At 37.3% G+C, this 18,328-nt stretch overlaps 1 protein-coding gene across 1 annotated transcript; it reads right to left on the bottom strand.

Moving 5' to 3' along the window:
- Positions 1-4,448: 4,448 nt before the first annotated feature.
- Positions 4,449-18,088, bottom strand: LOC6652923 (gamma-aminobutyric acid receptor subunit beta-like). The gene is made up of 8 exons (XM_002075366.4): positions 17,935-18,088; positions 14,476-14,789; positions 8,673-8,844; positions 8,429-8,613; positions 8,198-8,355; positions 5,164-5,667; positions 4,872-5,093; positions 4,449-4,795 (listed from the first exon to the last, which is right to left on the bottom strand). Exons 2-8 carry the CDS (start codon positions 14,550-14,552, stop codon positions 4,620-4,622), a joined length of 1,494 nt encoding a protein of 497 aa, XP_002075402.1. The 5' UTR covers positions 14,553-14,789; positions 17,935-18,088; the 3' UTR covers positions 4,449-4,619.
- Positions 18,089-18,328: the final 240 nt, after the last annotated feature.

Below are 18,328 nucleotides of genomic sequence, written 5' to 3'. Positions count from 1 at the left end.
ATTCCATGGACGGCTACAAATTGCTTAGTATATAAACATGTCTATATACATACATACATAGGTATATACGAATTTTGTTGGGTTTTATTCACTGTAGCTTTACCCTTTCGTATGATAATTCTGATGACGAGGATGATGATGATAATGTTGCATAGATATACATAAATTTATACACTGATGTATGTACTACATATGTATATGTATGCGTGTACATTATTTGGGCGGCAAGAGAAATGTTTGAGTTTTGTGTTAAACTTTAGTTTGATTCAGAGTTAATTTTAGTTTTTATTTATCGTTGCACTTTAGTTGTTGACAAATTGTATCTTCTTTGTATTGTTGGCTAAAATTAACTGTTAACTGTCTGGCTACTTGACCTGCCGCACATATGTACATACATACATCATCATGGGATGTACACACACACATTCGAAAAAGATACACCCACTGCCAACGTCTACAGATTCGTTGGCATTCGCAAGGCCGGAACCAGATTCATTCTATTTTTTTCAATTGGCATTTGTTTCGTTAGTAATAGAACTTTTATATACACACACACGCACAATTATACATTTTTATGGGCTCTACATTATTGTATTGTATGTGATTTGATTTCATTTTCCTTTTTTTTTTTTGGTTGGTTTTTGTTTTTTTTTGTTTTATTAATTTTAACACTTGTGTTAAAATGTTAAGATGCCACGAAATGAAATTTACTTATTGCCACTGTGAGATCTAAAAGCACAAGAAAAAATAATGAACATGCGCATATGCACATACAGACTTATATGTAATCGAGGATATATATATATATACCTATATATAGGTATATTAATTTTAGCCAAGCGTAGGTTTTACGCGACGCCTTTGGATGATTCAAGGTAACTTTTTTTCGCTCCTTTTTGATGGGAACTTTTGGAATTTGTATGTCGACTAGGAGTAGATTGCATAGATTGCTAATTCTAAATGTCACTTCACTTCACTTTTTTTTTTGTCAAAATTCGTTGAGAGTACACTTCGATGGCGATTTGGTTTTACTGTGTGGTTATAGGTACTTAATGTACATATATGTGGGTATATATGTACATTATTATTTTCGGCGTTCTGCGCGAGCTATATGACGTAAAGAGTGTCTGCTGCCGTGCACAGTACAACGATGAATGTAAGTAAGTAGGAATTACAGCATCGCCCAGCCAAAGCGCACTCCTTCGTGGGTGAGTGTGTGTGTGTGAGTGAGTGAGTTGGCGAGTTCCCGAGTTGGTGAGTTGGTTCGTAAAACGCAGACTCCGCAGGTCGTCATCTGAAAGCTCGGTATATACTTAAATGCCTTTTGGGAGCTTTAGTCAATTCCACATCTCTCACTCTTATTTTCTTTCTCTCAGCTTGGATGGGATGGACCATGAGCTTTTCTCATTGAGATGAATGGGCATAGCACGGGATGGAACTATTCGACAACTGGACCGATTGCCAGATGGCAGATTTAGTGTGTTTCATTTTATTTTTCTCTTTTTTCCAAATACACTGTACAATCATTCTTGGGTTCTGATGAAAAAAAAAACTTGACTAATAGAAATCAAACGATTCTTGGGCATAGGAAGGATTATAATAATTATAAAAATCATCTTAGGACGGCATATAAATCTTAAGTTTTAATAAATTTTTATTTTTATCTGAACTTTGTTTCATTATTTTACTTTAAATATAAGAATCATACGAAAATATTGTGAATGTTGTATAGTCTACCTGTCACACAGTGCGTATGCGTTATTGTTGACTAGATGATGGCCCACCACTTGTAGGTCTAAATCCGCCACTGATGATCACTCTCTCTTTTGGCATTAAGTTCTTCTAAATTCCTATGAGCTTTCCTGATATTGTTTTTCTACTTTCACTTATAACAAAACAGGCAAAACAACCGAAACAACCGAAATTTATGTTGAGCGTCGAATTGAAAAATTTGTTCAGTTTGCAAAGTGAGAAAAAATATGCAAATACAATATATTACGTAGCAGATTGTACTTTTAAAAAAAAATGTTAAAAATTTATAATTATCCACAATGAAGATGAAGTAAATGATTTATATGTCTGTATATAGCCATTTCCACAATCTGCGTTATGGAACATTGAAAAACCAGAGGGCTGGTAACCCGGTACCCTTGCAAGTTTTTCTGTCACTCTTCCCTCAACTACTGGGATCAAAGTGGCAACTCTTATATTCGCGAAAGAACCGCCTTTATTCTTAGGCTGGAGCAGTGCGGCGGATGTGGCACGCTATTTTATCGTGTATATGACAACTAAGTAATATAGTCATCCGATTTTTATGAAATTTGGCAAAGTTATTAATAGGAAATAAGGAAGTTATCGAGTTAAGTCACTGCTCGTGACTTTGCCGATTCTATATGATATAGTGGTCCGATCCGGTCCGGTGAATCCGATGCAGTATATAGAAGTGTAAATAAATGAAGTAAGTAAGTCGTCTCGCCGACTTAGGTATACCATACACCAGTAAAGCAAACATTTCGACTTTATTAAACAAATGCATTTTCACATGCTTCTTACAAGCATATCTTAGTATCTCGCTCACTCAATCATACGAGCACCCTAGCGCCCCCACCAGCCAACGGCCAACTCCGGCCTTATGGAAAAACGTTTATATGCATAACTCGACTGTTTTTTTTTTTTTTATGGTATATTAAAGTCGCCAAAATGTATGTAACAGGCAGAAGGAAGCTTCTCCGACCCCAGAAAGTATATATATTCTTGATCAGGATCAACAGCCGAGTCGATCTAGCCTTGTCCGTCCGTCCGTTTGTCTGTCCGTATGAACACCTTAATCTCGGAGACTATAAGACCTAGAGCCACCAAATTTGGTATGTAGACTCGTGTAATATGTAAAGTGATCAAGTTTATTTCAAATTTTTGCCACGCCACTTTCCGTCCCCGCAATTTAAAAAAATCGTTTATCTCAAAAACTATAATAGCTAGAGACACAATATTTGGTATGTATATTTGCTTAGTATATGCGCACATTACGTATGAGATTTTGCCACGCCCCTTTTCGCCCCCGTAATTTGAAAAAACTCGATTGTCTCCCTTAATTTTTTGCTTTGAGCAATCAAATTTGGCACACTTAAATTTGATACTAATATCCAATCAAAATCGAACAAAAGACAGTCGAGTTATGCATATAAACGTTTTTTCCATAAGGCCGGAGTTGGCCGCTGGCTGGTGGGGGCGCTAGAGTGCTCGTATGCTTGAGTGAGCGAGATACTAAGATATGCATGTGTAAACACATTTGTTTAATAAATTTGAAATATTTGCTTTACTGGTGTATGGTATACCTAAGTCGGCGAGACGACTTACTTACTTCAGACAACGCCACGGTTGTCTGTCCGTCCGTATGAGCACATAGATCCCGGGCCATAGACTCGTCTTTTCCTCTACTTTTTTCTCTCATTTCCACATGTGGCGAATTTTACTACAATCCGAAAATAACCAAGTTATCCATTTAAACGTTTTCCATTAGGTGGGCAGAGTTTGCCGTTGGCTCATGTGCTTGTAAAAGAAAGCGGGATAGCAAATGTTGGCTGTGCACTTGTCGTTTTATTTGGTGAAGTCGGCGACACGACTTACTCTATTTGAAATTGATGTTGAAAGAATAGAATTCTGCAAATTGTGTTGGAAAAATGAAAAACAAAGCCTAATACTATGCAAACGGGAATACTTTGGAATGCAAAAAAGATCTCCAATGAAAGTTTGTATGAATAATGAAAACTTGTAAGGATAAAACGAACAAGCAATTTGCTATGATTTTCAGGGATTTTCTTGTATTTCCTTCCTTTCTCTCCTTGCTTTATTAATATTAAGCTGTAAGGAGTTCGTAGATTTTGGTCAGAATACTTCTTATGGTTTTTGCAGTTCCCCAGATTAATGGAGAGACAAATTTTGGAAAACATTTAGATTAGATTTCGGTAACTTGAAAACTTGTAAAAGTAATGTACTTAATAATGATGAAGATGATATATTTTAGTTGGAGTTAAATACCTTTTGAAATTAAGTACCTTTTGACATACCTTCTTAAGTGGCTTTAGAGAGTTTTTAGTTTTACTTGATTTGACAAAAGTCTCTGGGGAGAAGCAAAGAGAAATAAGTAACTGCTTTGGTTTTTGTTGTTTTTGTTTGTTTTTAATGGAAATAAATAAAACTTAAAGTATTGTGTTTTTTTTTATTAAAACGTTCTTATATCTTATTTAAAAATGTTTAATTCAAAAATAAAAATTACAATTTGATTGAACAAACTGATAATCTTAATGGTCCCTAGATAAAAAATAATATAGGTATCATTTTATATATTAAGATGTTTGATTAAAGGATCATGTGGGTTCTCGGGGTTACATGATGTGTTTTTCTTTATAGTTTTCTGGTTAAAGGAGTAGGAAGGGGGAGGTGAGGGGTCTTTTTAAATTCATACATATATTATTCTTGGTTCTAAGTATAAATGCTTGTACAGAAAGCATCCGAATACAGTTTGCTCTTAATGGGCTAAGACTAAGATGGTAACAGGACTGCGAAAATGGAACAGTTGGTATTTGTTTTTCTTTCTGTTGGCTTCCCAGGCAAAGATTTTACTCCAGAATATAAAAAAGCCAGTAGCCAAGATTGAATGCAAAGAAACTAATCGGGAATATCATACGCGAGTACTTGTCAATGATATTGACGTCTTTGATCTTTGGTATAGTGGCTTTCAGAGCAGATGCACTCTTCTTCAATGCATTCAACATGCGTGGCCTTGCTGAAATGCCTGCAACATGGAGCGGTAAAGAGGATTACAAATTATTTGAAATCAAAATCGATGGCATTTCATTCATGGTACTTACCTCGCTGGCCACGGTGTCGCAGTTGGCTGCGTCCTGTGCCATAGTTGCGTGTGATGCGAAAACTTGGGGGAAATTTTGCCAAGTCCATGGTCTCGGTACCAATGGAGCCGAGGGTAGCATTGTAGTTACCTTTTCGTAACGAAGGTATAGGGCTCATGCGTACATCCTGCAGCTCAATTATGTCCTCAGTCGTTGAACACGTTTCGGATTTTTCATTTTTACCTAGTCGGCAGCGAAATTGATATGCTTAGTTTTATATGTGTACATATGTATCTTGGTATGTATGTATTACCTAGTTTTCCTCGATCACAGTCCTTAAGCTTTTTGATTTTCTTTTTGGCCCGTTTGCCCCAGTATGTGTAATTGACAGCCGCGTATTCAAGTAGGGCGGCAAATACGAAAACGAAACACATGACTAGGTAAATATCGATGGCCTTCACGTAGGAGATGCGTGGCAGAGAGCTCCGGACACCAGTGCTAATTGTGGTCATTGTTAGCACCGTTGTAATGCCGAGAGCAACACGGGCACTAGTCGCCTCGTGATTTATCCAGAATGAGACCCACGACAGCATGACAATAAGTATACTGGGCAGGTACGTCTGGAACACAAAGTAACCAATATTTCGCTGCAGTTTAAAGGACAACGATAGTCGCTGGTATACTCCAGTAGCCAGTCGCTCTTTTCGATCGTTTGTCTCATAGCCAATAATAGTGAATTGAGGCAGTTCGGCGTCCTCCACGCCGCGTACTGGTGTTGGCTTCCAATACATGACCACATCACTGACAGTATAGCCATCTAAGGAAGATACACACATACAGATAAAGATTTAAGCATATTCTTAACCTTCGGGGGAGAATCAGTCACTTGTATTGCTGATTATAAAGGGAAATCCTTTCAATAGGTTAAACAAACAGGGAGAAGAATAAACTGGGCAGATACGTCTGGAACTTAGTACTTAAATTTGGCTTAATCTGTATGACTAAACGACTTTGGCGACTTACGCATCCTGTCTATTAATTATTCAGTTGTTTTACTTGAAAATGTTACACTAATAACAACAAATTATCCGCTCTACAGATTATGGACGTCAATAAAATTAATCGATAAACAAGTGATTCAAAAAAGAATTCAGTAAGTGACCGGGTCGAAAAAGAAACTAGTTAAGTGAATATGTTCACTCACTTAGTAAAAGGGAATTTTATGACTCAATCATGATCAACTCTCTTTCAGTTTAAAGGAAACTTGGATTAAATACCCCTTAATGTCGTTCTTGAAGCACCGAACAACTATTCTACGGTCACTCTATATTAATGATCTAGACAAACAGTCATGAGGGGCTAACTTCAGTCTCGCCGAAGGCTTTAAAAGTAATGTAAGTAAAAGCTATGCTGTTTTCGATGGATCGTTCGTATAAAGTCGCCAGATCTTGTCAAATTTCAACTCTGTAGAGCTTACGATCTATGAGGATTTTGCGCTGATACTGACGGACGAACATGGCTAAATGAGCTCATCCTTTCGTGCTGATCAGGTATTCAGTGGCGGCCACGAATTTAAGACGTTTATTTTTTTGACTTTAGTTCTGATTTTCTCGGCTACTAAATATCTTAATGGAATAATTTTTTGGTTATTTGTATATTTTGTTGGTTATTGTATTCAGATGATGAACCTCATAGAGCAATCGATTTTTTCACAGGTGCATTTGAACAAAGAAAAGTCCGTTTTTTTATGAACCGTAAATGTTGTAATCTCAGCTTTCGCCGTTTTTTGTTCAGGTGTATTTGAACAACAAGTTTATTTTTTCGAAAATCTTTAACATTACAGATAGAAGTTTGAACTTTTTGAAAAAGATGTAGATCTAGCAAATCTATGACAAACTGCATTCCACAAATTTTCAATCAGCCTCACCCAAAGGACCAAAAAGTTCTATAGAAAATTCAGAATTTCAATTGGCCCAAATCAACTGTTTGGGGTCTATTGAAAATTTGTGGTGAACCAAAGAAAATTGAGACCTTTTCAAATAAATGGCAAAAACATACACCAAAACTGTTGTATGAAATCATCGAGCTAACTTGAAAATGATCGATTTATAAGATCTGACATACGGTAAAAAATTTTACAGGAGATAAGATGGAGTCCTCAATTGTGCTGATTTCACTCGACTGCTGCTGCGTTGCCAATCTGCATAAGGGAGTTGCCACCACGCTGCAACTACCTTATCCCATCTCACATACATACATACATGTACATGTATATGTATATAGATTTGTGTATCCTACAAGAAAGCATAGTCATTCAGAAAGATACACTTTCTTGCCGCGCTCTTCTAATATTCCGCAATCTTTAAAGTTCTTAACTTAAATCGTTTCCTTGGACTCCTCCCTGCCCGGACTGGCCCACCGGGCAAGCGGGCAATTGCGCGGTCGGCCCTTAACGTAGAAGGGCCCTTTTTTGGAAGATACGTCTGAAGTTGCTTATATAAGTCTTTCTTATTTTATAGATTATCACATACACCAGTCCGGGGCTGCTTCAATCTAAGTTTTATTGTTTGTTAAATTGTAAGGCAGCTTTATTTAATGAACAATTTAACTGCGAGCCTGAACGAATTCATTCGTTTTAAAGTAAGACATGCTGCTTTTGTTTGCACCACCTTATCAACATAAGTCCGTCCATCCGTCCGCCTGTCCCTATGAACACCTAGATATCTGAGACTATAAGAGCTAGAGTATCAAATTTGGTCGTTAGAGTGATTCTGTGCTTTTAAGAGTGAGCGAGATATCTCACTATTGTTGTTAAGCAGCATGTAAACAGAATTTTCAATAAACACATAAATACATTAAAAATATATAGTATTTGTTTTACTTTTATTGTCTGTCGCATTAAAAGTGATCGAGTTAACATATATTTTATTAAGGAGTCGCTATCGACTCATCGATCTATCACCGATCGATCTATTTATTTTTTAAGCAGTCCTATCGACACTAATTCATAGATCACTGTCACCGATTAAATTTCCGATGCACTGACAACGCCCGGCCCGCGGCTAAGGGTGAGGGGCCCATAGTCAACGATCGGGCCCAAGGGGGACAACTGTGCCAGAACATACACCAGCTAAAATCAATACAAGATTTCCATGTAAAAACGTGCATGACGATTTTAAGCACACTAACGAATCCCGCAAAACCACTTTGGTATGGAAAAACCTCTCCAAAACTGTGCCAGAACATACATACATACACATATAAACTACCCTTAATCCCTTTTCCTGTCTTTGGTTATATTAGCTTAAGTGAAAGCTAGTGATTTTTAATTAGGTTGCCCTACTTACAGCTTTCAATTTCCACGGTGCAGTTCTGTGAGTCCAGTGGGTAGTAATGCAAATCCATCATGCAGGCGAGTGTCGTGGTGAACCGCATGCCATATGTAACGGCGCCGTCTCCTCCAAGCCGCACCAGCTTGTTGCGCTCGGTCACATCGTGTAGGAAACTACATTTATACATGTATATGTATGTATGTAGTGAAAGGAAATTCGTTGTGTATGTGTGTGTGTGAAACTAACCTGTTCTTATCATTGGCAAAAAATGTGTCAGGCACCCAGATCTTTTCTGCAAAGTCACCCGATAGGGTCAGGACATCGTTAACGCCATCGTCAGCGGCATCATTATCATAATACGGACCATAGATGTTAAACGCTAAACGTTCATCCCGCCAGTATTGGTTCAAGTACATTGTAATTGTGTAATCCTGTATTGTAGGCATATATTGAAAGATAACATCCATAGAGATCCCAGTCGGCCACTCACCATGTTAACTTCTGATATTGCATCGAAGCTGGCTATGGTCAAATCCATACCTACGTGCAATGGTTCACCTCCGAAATTAGGTCTGAGGCGTATATCATAGCCCTGTAGTATTTTTGAGATCGTCTGTGTTACATTTTCCAGGCGACCGGCGAGCATCTCTTTTCTTTTGCATCTGCAGAAAAAACGAATCAAAAAAAAGGTTTAATTTATAATTAATAAAAACTTTTCAAAAGTTTGAAGAGAGTAATAATGTTCATCTTCAAAAAGTTTGTCTGATAATAAGCAATTGGTTTATATTGAATATAAAGAAAGCAAATTGAATTTAAAGAAAGTATAGCATACTATTTGGGGCAGGTTAATTTTTGAATTTAATGGCCTGCAAAATTTGCGCTGCACAAAAAATCAAATACCAGGCGAACGCAAACAAATAGTAGGCGGTTGGTTCTTAAACACAAACTCTTTTTATCGCATCAGTTAACTAAAAAGATTTTATTAATAAATTTCAGCGCTTTAATCACATTTTCATGGGAGAAACATAGCCAAGTAAGAAAAAGAACTTTCACTCGTTGCAGAGGACGGACGTGTTTTTTTTGCGCTTATCAACTTTTATTTTTTCTCGCGAATTAATACTTTTATATAACTCTTAAATTATCGGTTTAATTAATAACAATTACAACATCCGAATTTTATTTTCATTTCGCGAATTCTTGCTGTCGTTTTTGTTTAAATTTAAATAAAATCAAAACTTACAACAATACTTGCATTAGCGGTGTTGTTGTTTTGTTTATCTCTTTTGCTTTTGTGTCTTTACCGTTTTAACTAACTCTCGCGCTCTTGCGTACAAATTGTTGTTGCATGTGTTCAATTTGACGCGCTCTCCCGCTCTTTCCTATTCTTGATTGATTTGCGCTCTCGTCTTTTGCCTACCCGCGACTCTGTGATACGTGTTTTTGTTTTTGTGTTTTTCATTTCTTTTTATTCTTTAGTTGTGAAGGCTTACTCTGCACATTAACCCTTGTGTCAGAACTGGTCAGTATATTCTTATACACAGATTTTTAACCTTTAGAATTTTTTTTTTTTTTGTATTTCCTTTTTCAATTAAATTAAACTTTTTGATAAAATGGTTGTCTGCTCAAAAAATAATTGCATAGTTGCCACTAATGCGGTTGACTCCCATGATTATATTCTTTGTTGGTTGTGTGACAATGCTGTTCACGTCAAGTGTGCAGGTTACACAGGCAGAATCAAGGAGTCTATTGCTAAAGGTGGTGGCTTAAAATATGGATGTGATGCTTGCCGGGAGGTCGAGAATGAGATGCGCTCTTTCATGAGGCGGACTAGAGATAGTTTTGACACTTTAAGGGCAGGTTTTAATAAACTCCAAGCGGAGTTTACTGCGGTGGAGACTCAGTTCAGAAGTTTATCGCTTATGAATGAGTCTCCGAAACGTAAAAGGACCAGTCCTTGGGGTGTTTCTGTATCTGTAGATCCGCCAGCGTCTCTTATCGTCCCCGACCGGTCTCATGCACCGTCCACTCCTAATGTACAGCAATTGATATCGTTTAAGAGCCCGGTTGTGAATGCTATTAGTAATGAATTACCGGTATCACCTGGGAATGATCTCTTAAAAACGATGCCTATTGTAGTGTCCGATGTGTCTGGGCAATTACCCATTCCAATGGAAATTGCCGATAGTTCTAAAAGTATCGAGGGCCCCGTGAACAAGTTGACTGCTGCAGTGGGTGACTTGTCCAACGTTACTGCTGCGGCTGACGCTTCGGGACCGCGGCCTCTCGTTGGCATACCACCAAAGAAACATATATTTGTTTCTAGGCTAGACCCTGTTGTCACATCTGATGATGTAATAGCCTATATTCGGAAGAAAGTTAACGTCTCGAATATTGCGGTGGAAAAGTTTAAATTTTCTTATTCTCGGGACATTTCGTCCTTTAAAATTAGTGTTTCTGCCAATATCTTCGACACTATATGTCGAGAAGATTTTTGGCCTAAACATATAATAGTTAAGGAATATACTGTAAAAAAGAAAAATCGGCAACCGATTCGCTTGCCTACAACAACAACTAATACTATTCCTGCCACATCAGCATCTGCTGGTGTGTCAAAAAACTAGCTTCGTCCCTTAACCTGGGTTACCAGAACGTTAGAGGACTGAAATCTAAACTTCCTAATCTCTATGTAGATAGTCTTTCTTTTGAGCATAACATTCTAGCTTTCACAGAGACGTGGCTAAAACCTGATATTGCTGATGCATCGGTTTTTTCCACAAATTTTTCTATTTTCAGACGTGACCGGATTTCTCGCATAGGTGGTGGCGTTCTGATAGCTGTGGATGCTGCTTTATCATCTGAAATGATTCAATTTTCTAGTACCCAGGAGATTGAGTTTGTCGGTGTTAAAGTAAATTTTAAATCTTTCAATGCTTTCATTACTTGTTCCTATATTCCACCATTGTCAGACATGGTGGTATATTTAAATCATGTAGAGGCAATTCAGTTTGTCTCCTCTTTAGTTTCGAGCCAAGACATGCTCATAGTTGTAGGTGATTTTAATTTACCCGCTTTAGCATGGTCACTAACAGATGAATCTACCACGTTGCTGCCCTCTTTGTCACATGACTTTATTGATGGCCTTCTAGGCTTATCTTTATCCCAAGTCAATCCTGTCTTAAATTCTAATGGAAAATCGTTAGATCTTATTTTTGTATTGGATTCTTCTTATTGTGAGGTTTCTAGGATCGAACCATTTGTTCTTCCAGAAGACAAATTTCATCCTACATTAAATTTAAAAATTGATTTGCCCTTGCTTTCACCATTACTTGGTTCAAATGAGTTACCACTAACTAGGTGCTTTCGTAAGACTGACTTTGCCAGCCTTAATGAAAACATTGCTACTACCGATTGGTCTTATCTGTACAATTGTAGTGATATGAACTCGGCTGTTCGTTTTTTCTATGATACTCTGAATTCACTCTTTGATATTTGTGTGCCTCTTGGTAGGCTGGAGCGGCTTAACAAACCTCCCTGGTTCTCTCGCGAGCTATCCAATTTGAAAAATGTGAAGACACGATATTATAAGAAATTCCAAAAAACACGTCGTTCATCAGATTATGCTCTGTATACAGTCGCTCGTTCAAAATTCATGATGCTTAATACACAATGCTATAAGAATTATCTTCAGCGGTGTAAGCTTCAGTTTTCTTCTGACCCTAAACAATTTTATAATTTTGTTAATTCTAAACGTAAGACCTCTGTGCACCCATCTTTTTTGTCTTTTCAAAATAAAAAAGCGAGCACTGATCAGGCAATTGCCGATATGTTTGCGAGTTTTTTCAAAACAACTTATTCCTCAACGGAATATCGAGCAAGTCCGTATCCTTATCATTTAAAAAAGGCTAATTGCATTTTCAATCCAGTGATTGATGAAAGTTCTATTCTTACCGAACTTAAATTAGTTAAACCTGTTTATTCTCCGGGTCCAGACGGTATTCCTGGATGTATACTCAGGTTCTGTGCAAACGCATTATGTAAACCCATTTTAAAATTGTTTCTATTGTCTGTAGAATCTTCCTCTTTTCCATCTATTTGGAAGGAGTCATATATTATTCCTCTGCATAAAAATGGCAAAAAGTCCGAAGCCTCTAACTATAGGGGTATCTCAAAATTGTCCGCTATTCCGAAAGCTTTTGAGAAAATTATAACTTCTCAATTGCAACATTTTTGCAGCTCTATTATTTCGCCATCCCAACATGGGTTTGTGAAACGTAGATCTACAACCACTAACCTTTTAGAATTTACATCAATAATTATCAAGGGGTTCAAAAATGGTAAACAAACTGATGTCATATACACTGACTTCAGCAAAGCCTTTGATTCCGTTAATCATACCCTATTGCTTTCTAAGCTGAGCGACATTGGGTTTCCACCCCTTTTCCTTTCTTGGGTTCGAGAATATTTAACAAATAGAAAACAGAAGGTACTTTTTAAGTCTTCTTTTTCCGTTTCCATTTCTGTGACTTCTGGTGTACCTCAAGGTAGTCATCTTGGCCCTCTGCTCTTCACACTATTTATTAACGATCTTCCATCAGTCATTGTTCATTCGCGTGTGCTTATGTATGCTGACGATGTCAAGCTTTGTCTTACTTATAAAGATACCGATTCATTTAGTCGGCTACAAGCTGATCTTAAAAACTTTCAATCCTGGTGCCAGTTTAATCTACTAAATCTTAACACTACCAAATGTAAGGTAATGACTTTTTTTCGTAACTCTCCTCAACTGGTCACTTATATTCTAAACAACAGCCATTTAGAACGTCTAAATAATATGAATGATTTGGGCGTACTTATGGACCATAAGTTAAATTTTAACACCCATATTTCCACCACGGTCGCAAAGGCCATGAGTGTCCTGGGTTTCATTAAAAGATGGTCAAAAGAATTTGATGACCCCTATACAACTAAAGTTCTTTTTACTTCGCTTGTCCGTCCTATTTTAGAGTATGGATCTTGCATTTGGTCACCTCAATACGAGTCGCACCAGATTAGACTAGAATCCGTTCAAAAGCAGTTCTTGCTATTTGCTCTTCGTGGCTTAAGCTGGGATCGCAATGTCAATTTGCCTTCGTATTCTAGTAGACTTCTCTTGATTAACCTTCCGTCCCTAACTAACCGTAGAATTATGCTTGGTGTCATTTTTATGCACAAGCTCCTAATTGGTGATATCGACTCGCCTGAGTTATTAGCTCAGGTGAATCTGTCGGTACCATGTAGACGGAGTAGACATCCTTTAATACCTTTATCCCTTAGTCGTTGTTCTTCTAACTATGCTATGCATGAACCTTTTAGGGTCCTCTGCTCTGATTACAATCTTCTATCCCCTGTAATCGGCTCAGAGTTTTCTATTAATATGCTTAAAACATCTATCCTATCCCATTTAGTTAATAGATAGCTATAGTATTATGTGTTTGTCTGTCTTTTCTATTGTGTATTTTGTCCACGCGATTCGTGCCGTGCGTTATACGGCTGCACCCCTCGGTCGGTCGGGTGGGAGGTGGGCAGTTATCTGCTTGGGCTCGCGCGTAACAGGCTTTGTCCTGGTGTCGTAGGGGCCACTTGAACGTACTGCGCATAGTATCGTCAACGTCCGCTAAAAAAAAAAGTAATTGTAAACTTTGCCCTTAAAAATAACTAAATTTACTATACTATAATTTAGGCCTAGATCCACCACTGCATAAACAAAGAAAGTTATTTAATTTGTTTTAATTAAAAGTCCATCATTCGAGGCATTTTGCCAATCTAAGCAACTCAATAAGGTAAAAATCATAGATATATCATAATATTGAGAGAATACAAAGAAAAAGTAAAGAATTGATTTGAAATAAACTTAAAGGATTACACTTGGCAATGCTAAAAAAGCAATTTTATGAACATTTGAGTGAAATATGTTCCCAAAAGTATGCAATAAGCGGTCCAAATGCAGAAGTTTTGGAATATTTGGTGGGTAAAAAAATCATTAAAGCAAAGATTCATTGTAGACAATATACATAAAAGTTACATACGAAAAGTTTGCAATTTTGTTGTAAATCATAAATACTTTTCCAACTTATTGCATACTTTAAGGGGCAAAAGTTCTCTAATTTCATAGTCCTAGATCAAAAAACAAAGTACTCATAAATTTCAACATTCTATAGCCAATAGATTCGGAGCTCATATACTTAGGTTTGATAATAAAACAAGAATTGAAATGTCATACAAAATTATTTAGTTTCAGTTGGGTGATAACTTACCGAACCAATTGCAACTGGGCTGCTAGTAGAAAGAGCAGCAGACTACAGCAGATACTCAGGCTGGTTAAACTAGTCATATTGGCAGTTGTTGGTACTTAGTCGCTCTCAGGGCTCAACTTCTTGGCATTGGCTGTCGATGCTCTCGCTTTTCTAGTTCGCTCTCTGCTGCTCTCATAGCGGATGCGGATGCAGATGCATCGCCAGTTGTTTTCGTCCTTTTTGTGTGTGAGTGTTGTTGTTGTTATTTTGTTTTTAATGCATTTTTCTTGCAGCTCAGCTCGTGGTGATTGCAATGAACATGTTCACATATGTAGCTGCAATTATAAACGAAACAAACTGCTAAACACGTGACAAGTGATGTGAAAAAATGGAACGCTTAATAACACAGACACACACACTCTCACACAATGAGTTAGGGAGGTACGTACCCACATACATACATACATATAGGTGCAAAAAAAGAACAAATTATTCACTTGCAATTGAATGAGCTTGGGTTTTTGCGGCTGATTATTGAATCAAGTGTTTAATTGCAGTGAAAATGCAAAAAATACAAGTAAATGCATCTTTCTCCCCTTGCCACATGAGTTGCTTTTAGTTAAGTGCATATGTGTGTGTGTGTGTGTGTGTGTATATGTAAGCATTTGGCATATAAAGGACACTTGGGCGCTTATTTGGATAATATGGCACTAGAATTTGTATATGGTTTTTGGGCTCCTAACACGTTAGCACCCTGAGAAATAGTCAAAAACATTCACGAATTCTAATTAGCCAAGAAATGAAACTACAAAAACTATTAGGGAAGAAAAACACATCAGAATAAGTATTCATATTTATAACACATTTCCAAAAAAGTAGCTTAAATGCTCAGAGATTCATATAATTCTTAGATATGACTTGTAAGTCGTTACTCTTAATAAGTAATGCTAGTTCTTAAATATTTGTTTGAAATACTTATTCGTATTTTGTACATTTTTGTAATGCTTGTAAATTTTACAATGTAACCAGAGGGCCGGGGCTAACTTCGACCGCGTCAAAGTTTGTATACCCTTGCAACTTTTATGGTAACTCTTTCCTTACCTATAGCCATCAAAGTGGAAAAATGTTTAAGCTAAAAAGGCTAATGTTTGCGAAAGAACGGCCAACAATCTTAGTATAGGAAAAAAGTAAGATATTGATCAAAGTCACTGTTTTCCACCGATCGTTCCTATGGGAGCTATATGATATAGTAACCCGATCTTTATCAAATTCGGCACAGTCATTAACAGATATATTAAACTAACAAATGTTTAATTTGAAAGCAATTGCGTCAAAAGTGACGAAGTTATTGACAAAAGTCACTGTTTTCGAAAGATCGTTCCTATGGGAGCTATATGATATAGACACCCGATCTTGATCAAATTTGGCACAGTCGTTTATATGTGTAATTAACTCACTAATATTAAATTTCATGACAATAGCTCAGAAAATAACGAAGTTATTAAGAAAAGTCACAGTTCGTGACTTTGCCTTTTGTATGGGAGCTATATGATATAGTGATCCGATCCGGCTGAATCCGAGATATACAACGCCTGCAGTATATACAAGCTTACATGCAAAATTTCAGCTCTGTAGCTCTTACGGTCTAGGAGGAGTTTGCGTTGATCCAGACGGACGGACGGACGGACGGACGGACGGACGGACGGACGGACGGACGGACGGACGGACGGACATGGCTATTTGAACTCGTCTCGTCATGCTGATCAAGAATATATATACTTTATATGGTCGGAAATGCTTCCTTCTATGCGTTGCACACTTCTGACCAAAATTAATATACCCTTTTTGCAAGGGTATAAAAAGATATACGAACTAAAATGCCAAACGGTTAAAGAAGCGAATTTACGATGCTAAAAATACTTTAGATTAAAAAAAAGATGATAAGGAACTTGGATTTTAAAAGAATCTATCTTTATTTAAGAGTAAGAGTTCAATTTTATTCATTCGAAATATCAAGTGAGATATATTCACACTCTCACAATTTCGAGTGTCAGAGCCTAATTATCTAAAGAAGTAATTTGTCCTTATAATTACATGTTGATAAAACGAAGTACAAGTATACATTTGCAATAAAACGATTAAATACTTACTAAGCACTTTTCGAAAACGTATTTACGTATTAAAATGCTCATTCCGTTTGTGTTTTTGGATACATTGAATAGACACGGCATATTCTCATCTTACATTAATTGCTATTTATATTCGTTTGGGTTATAAAAATTCTCAATATTCAATTGGAATTTTGAAGAATAATTTGAATGCAGGTACTTCCTAGCGAATGTAAAGAGTCCTTGAGAGGATGGCTATGGATGACTTGTGTCAACTGATGCTGGATGGCGGGAATAGCGAGAGGGGGGAGGAGGGAGGGGGGCGAGAGCCTTTAATTGGCGCTTCTCGTGCCTGCTCCTTTTGCATCAGCTAGCTAACAGTTTTGAGCAACGCTTTTCGTTGCTGTCGTCATTGTCATTGTTGTGTGTTTGTTATCTGTGCCTTGGGCTTTTTGTTTTTGACCCATTTTGCGTTTGTCTTTTTTCTCGTTTTTTTCTTTTTTTTTTTCTTGTTTTTGTGTGTCTTAATGCCACTGTATGTGGTAGTGAGTTACCCCAGTTTGTGTTCTGTGTGATTGTAACTATCCATTTTGTGTGACCTAGCGTTCCATTGATTTTATGCAACGTTGATTTTATGCTAAATGCGCCCCACTTTGTTTACGCTGCGTTTTGAGTAGTATATGAAGGAATGTACACACACACACACACACACACACACACACACACACACACACACAAAGTGCACAATAGAGTGTGAACGTGAAGGAAATTTTGAATTCAACTATGGGTCATGACCTCGCTTAGCACGGATATATGAATATTAAACAGTATTACATACTTGTCATTCAAATGAGCATCTTATATATATATGTATGTATGTATGTATATTGGGAGTAATGGGTAATGGATGGCTAGTCAATGTGATGAAAAGTTCCACTGAATTGACTGGAACAACAATGAACATTAATTACATAAGGTAAGACTTGCGTGTTTGCCAAAAAGGTGCAGCAAGCGCACTCAAATAGATTTCTATATACATATACATAAATGAATAAACGAGTGCAAGGGCATTCAATTAGGCAGCAAGCGAACGTACATCATCATTCCCATCATCATCATCATCACCATTATAATGTCATTTGTGAGTTTGCCAATTGAGTTATGGGACAGGAAATAACACATTTGCACTCACTCACATAGAAACGGAAAAGACTTTCAAAGTCTGGTAGTAACAAGAATGTTTGTCAAAAAAATGGTTGTCTTTGGAAAAACACTTGTTTAAACATATATATGTATGTACGACACATAAAACGTGCAACGAAACAAAAAAACAACATAAAAAAAAAACAGAAAGTGAAAAAGGCAAACTGACAGAATCTTGGTCAGGTCAGGCCAACACACGAATACTTGTAATCACATTCACTTTTTTTTTGCTTTTCGTTTTCCCCGTTCGTGTCTGAAATTTCCCGTTTGTGTATTTTGTTTTTTGTTGTTGCCGTTTAAGTGCGCTGCTGCATGTGGAGCATCCACGGTGTCTATCTAACGAATGATTACTGTTCGTGCAAGGATGCTGCCTGTGACAATCGCTCGGCTGGGTCTCGCGTCCAACCTGCGCACAACGGACCTTCATTCAAAACAATCAGGTTTGGCGGCATCTGTCATGGGGTTGTCGTTGACTCTCTTAACGCCATCTGGTGTTCGATTTCAATGGCAATCAAAGTGGGAGAGCATAAGTGAAAGTTTAGCTCGAATCCATTCAAATGATG

Source organism: Drosophila willistoni (assembly GCF_018902025.1).
Source record: "Drosophila willistoni isolate 14030-0811.24 chromosome XL unlocalized genomic scaffold, UCI_dwil_1.1 Seg142, whole genome shotgun sequence".
In the NCBI taxonomy this organism is placed as follows: Eukaryota; Metazoa; Arthropoda; class Insecta; order Diptera; family Drosophilidae; genus Drosophila; species Drosophila willistoni.
This window is presented reverse-complemented; position numbering and strand designations above follow the sequence as displayed.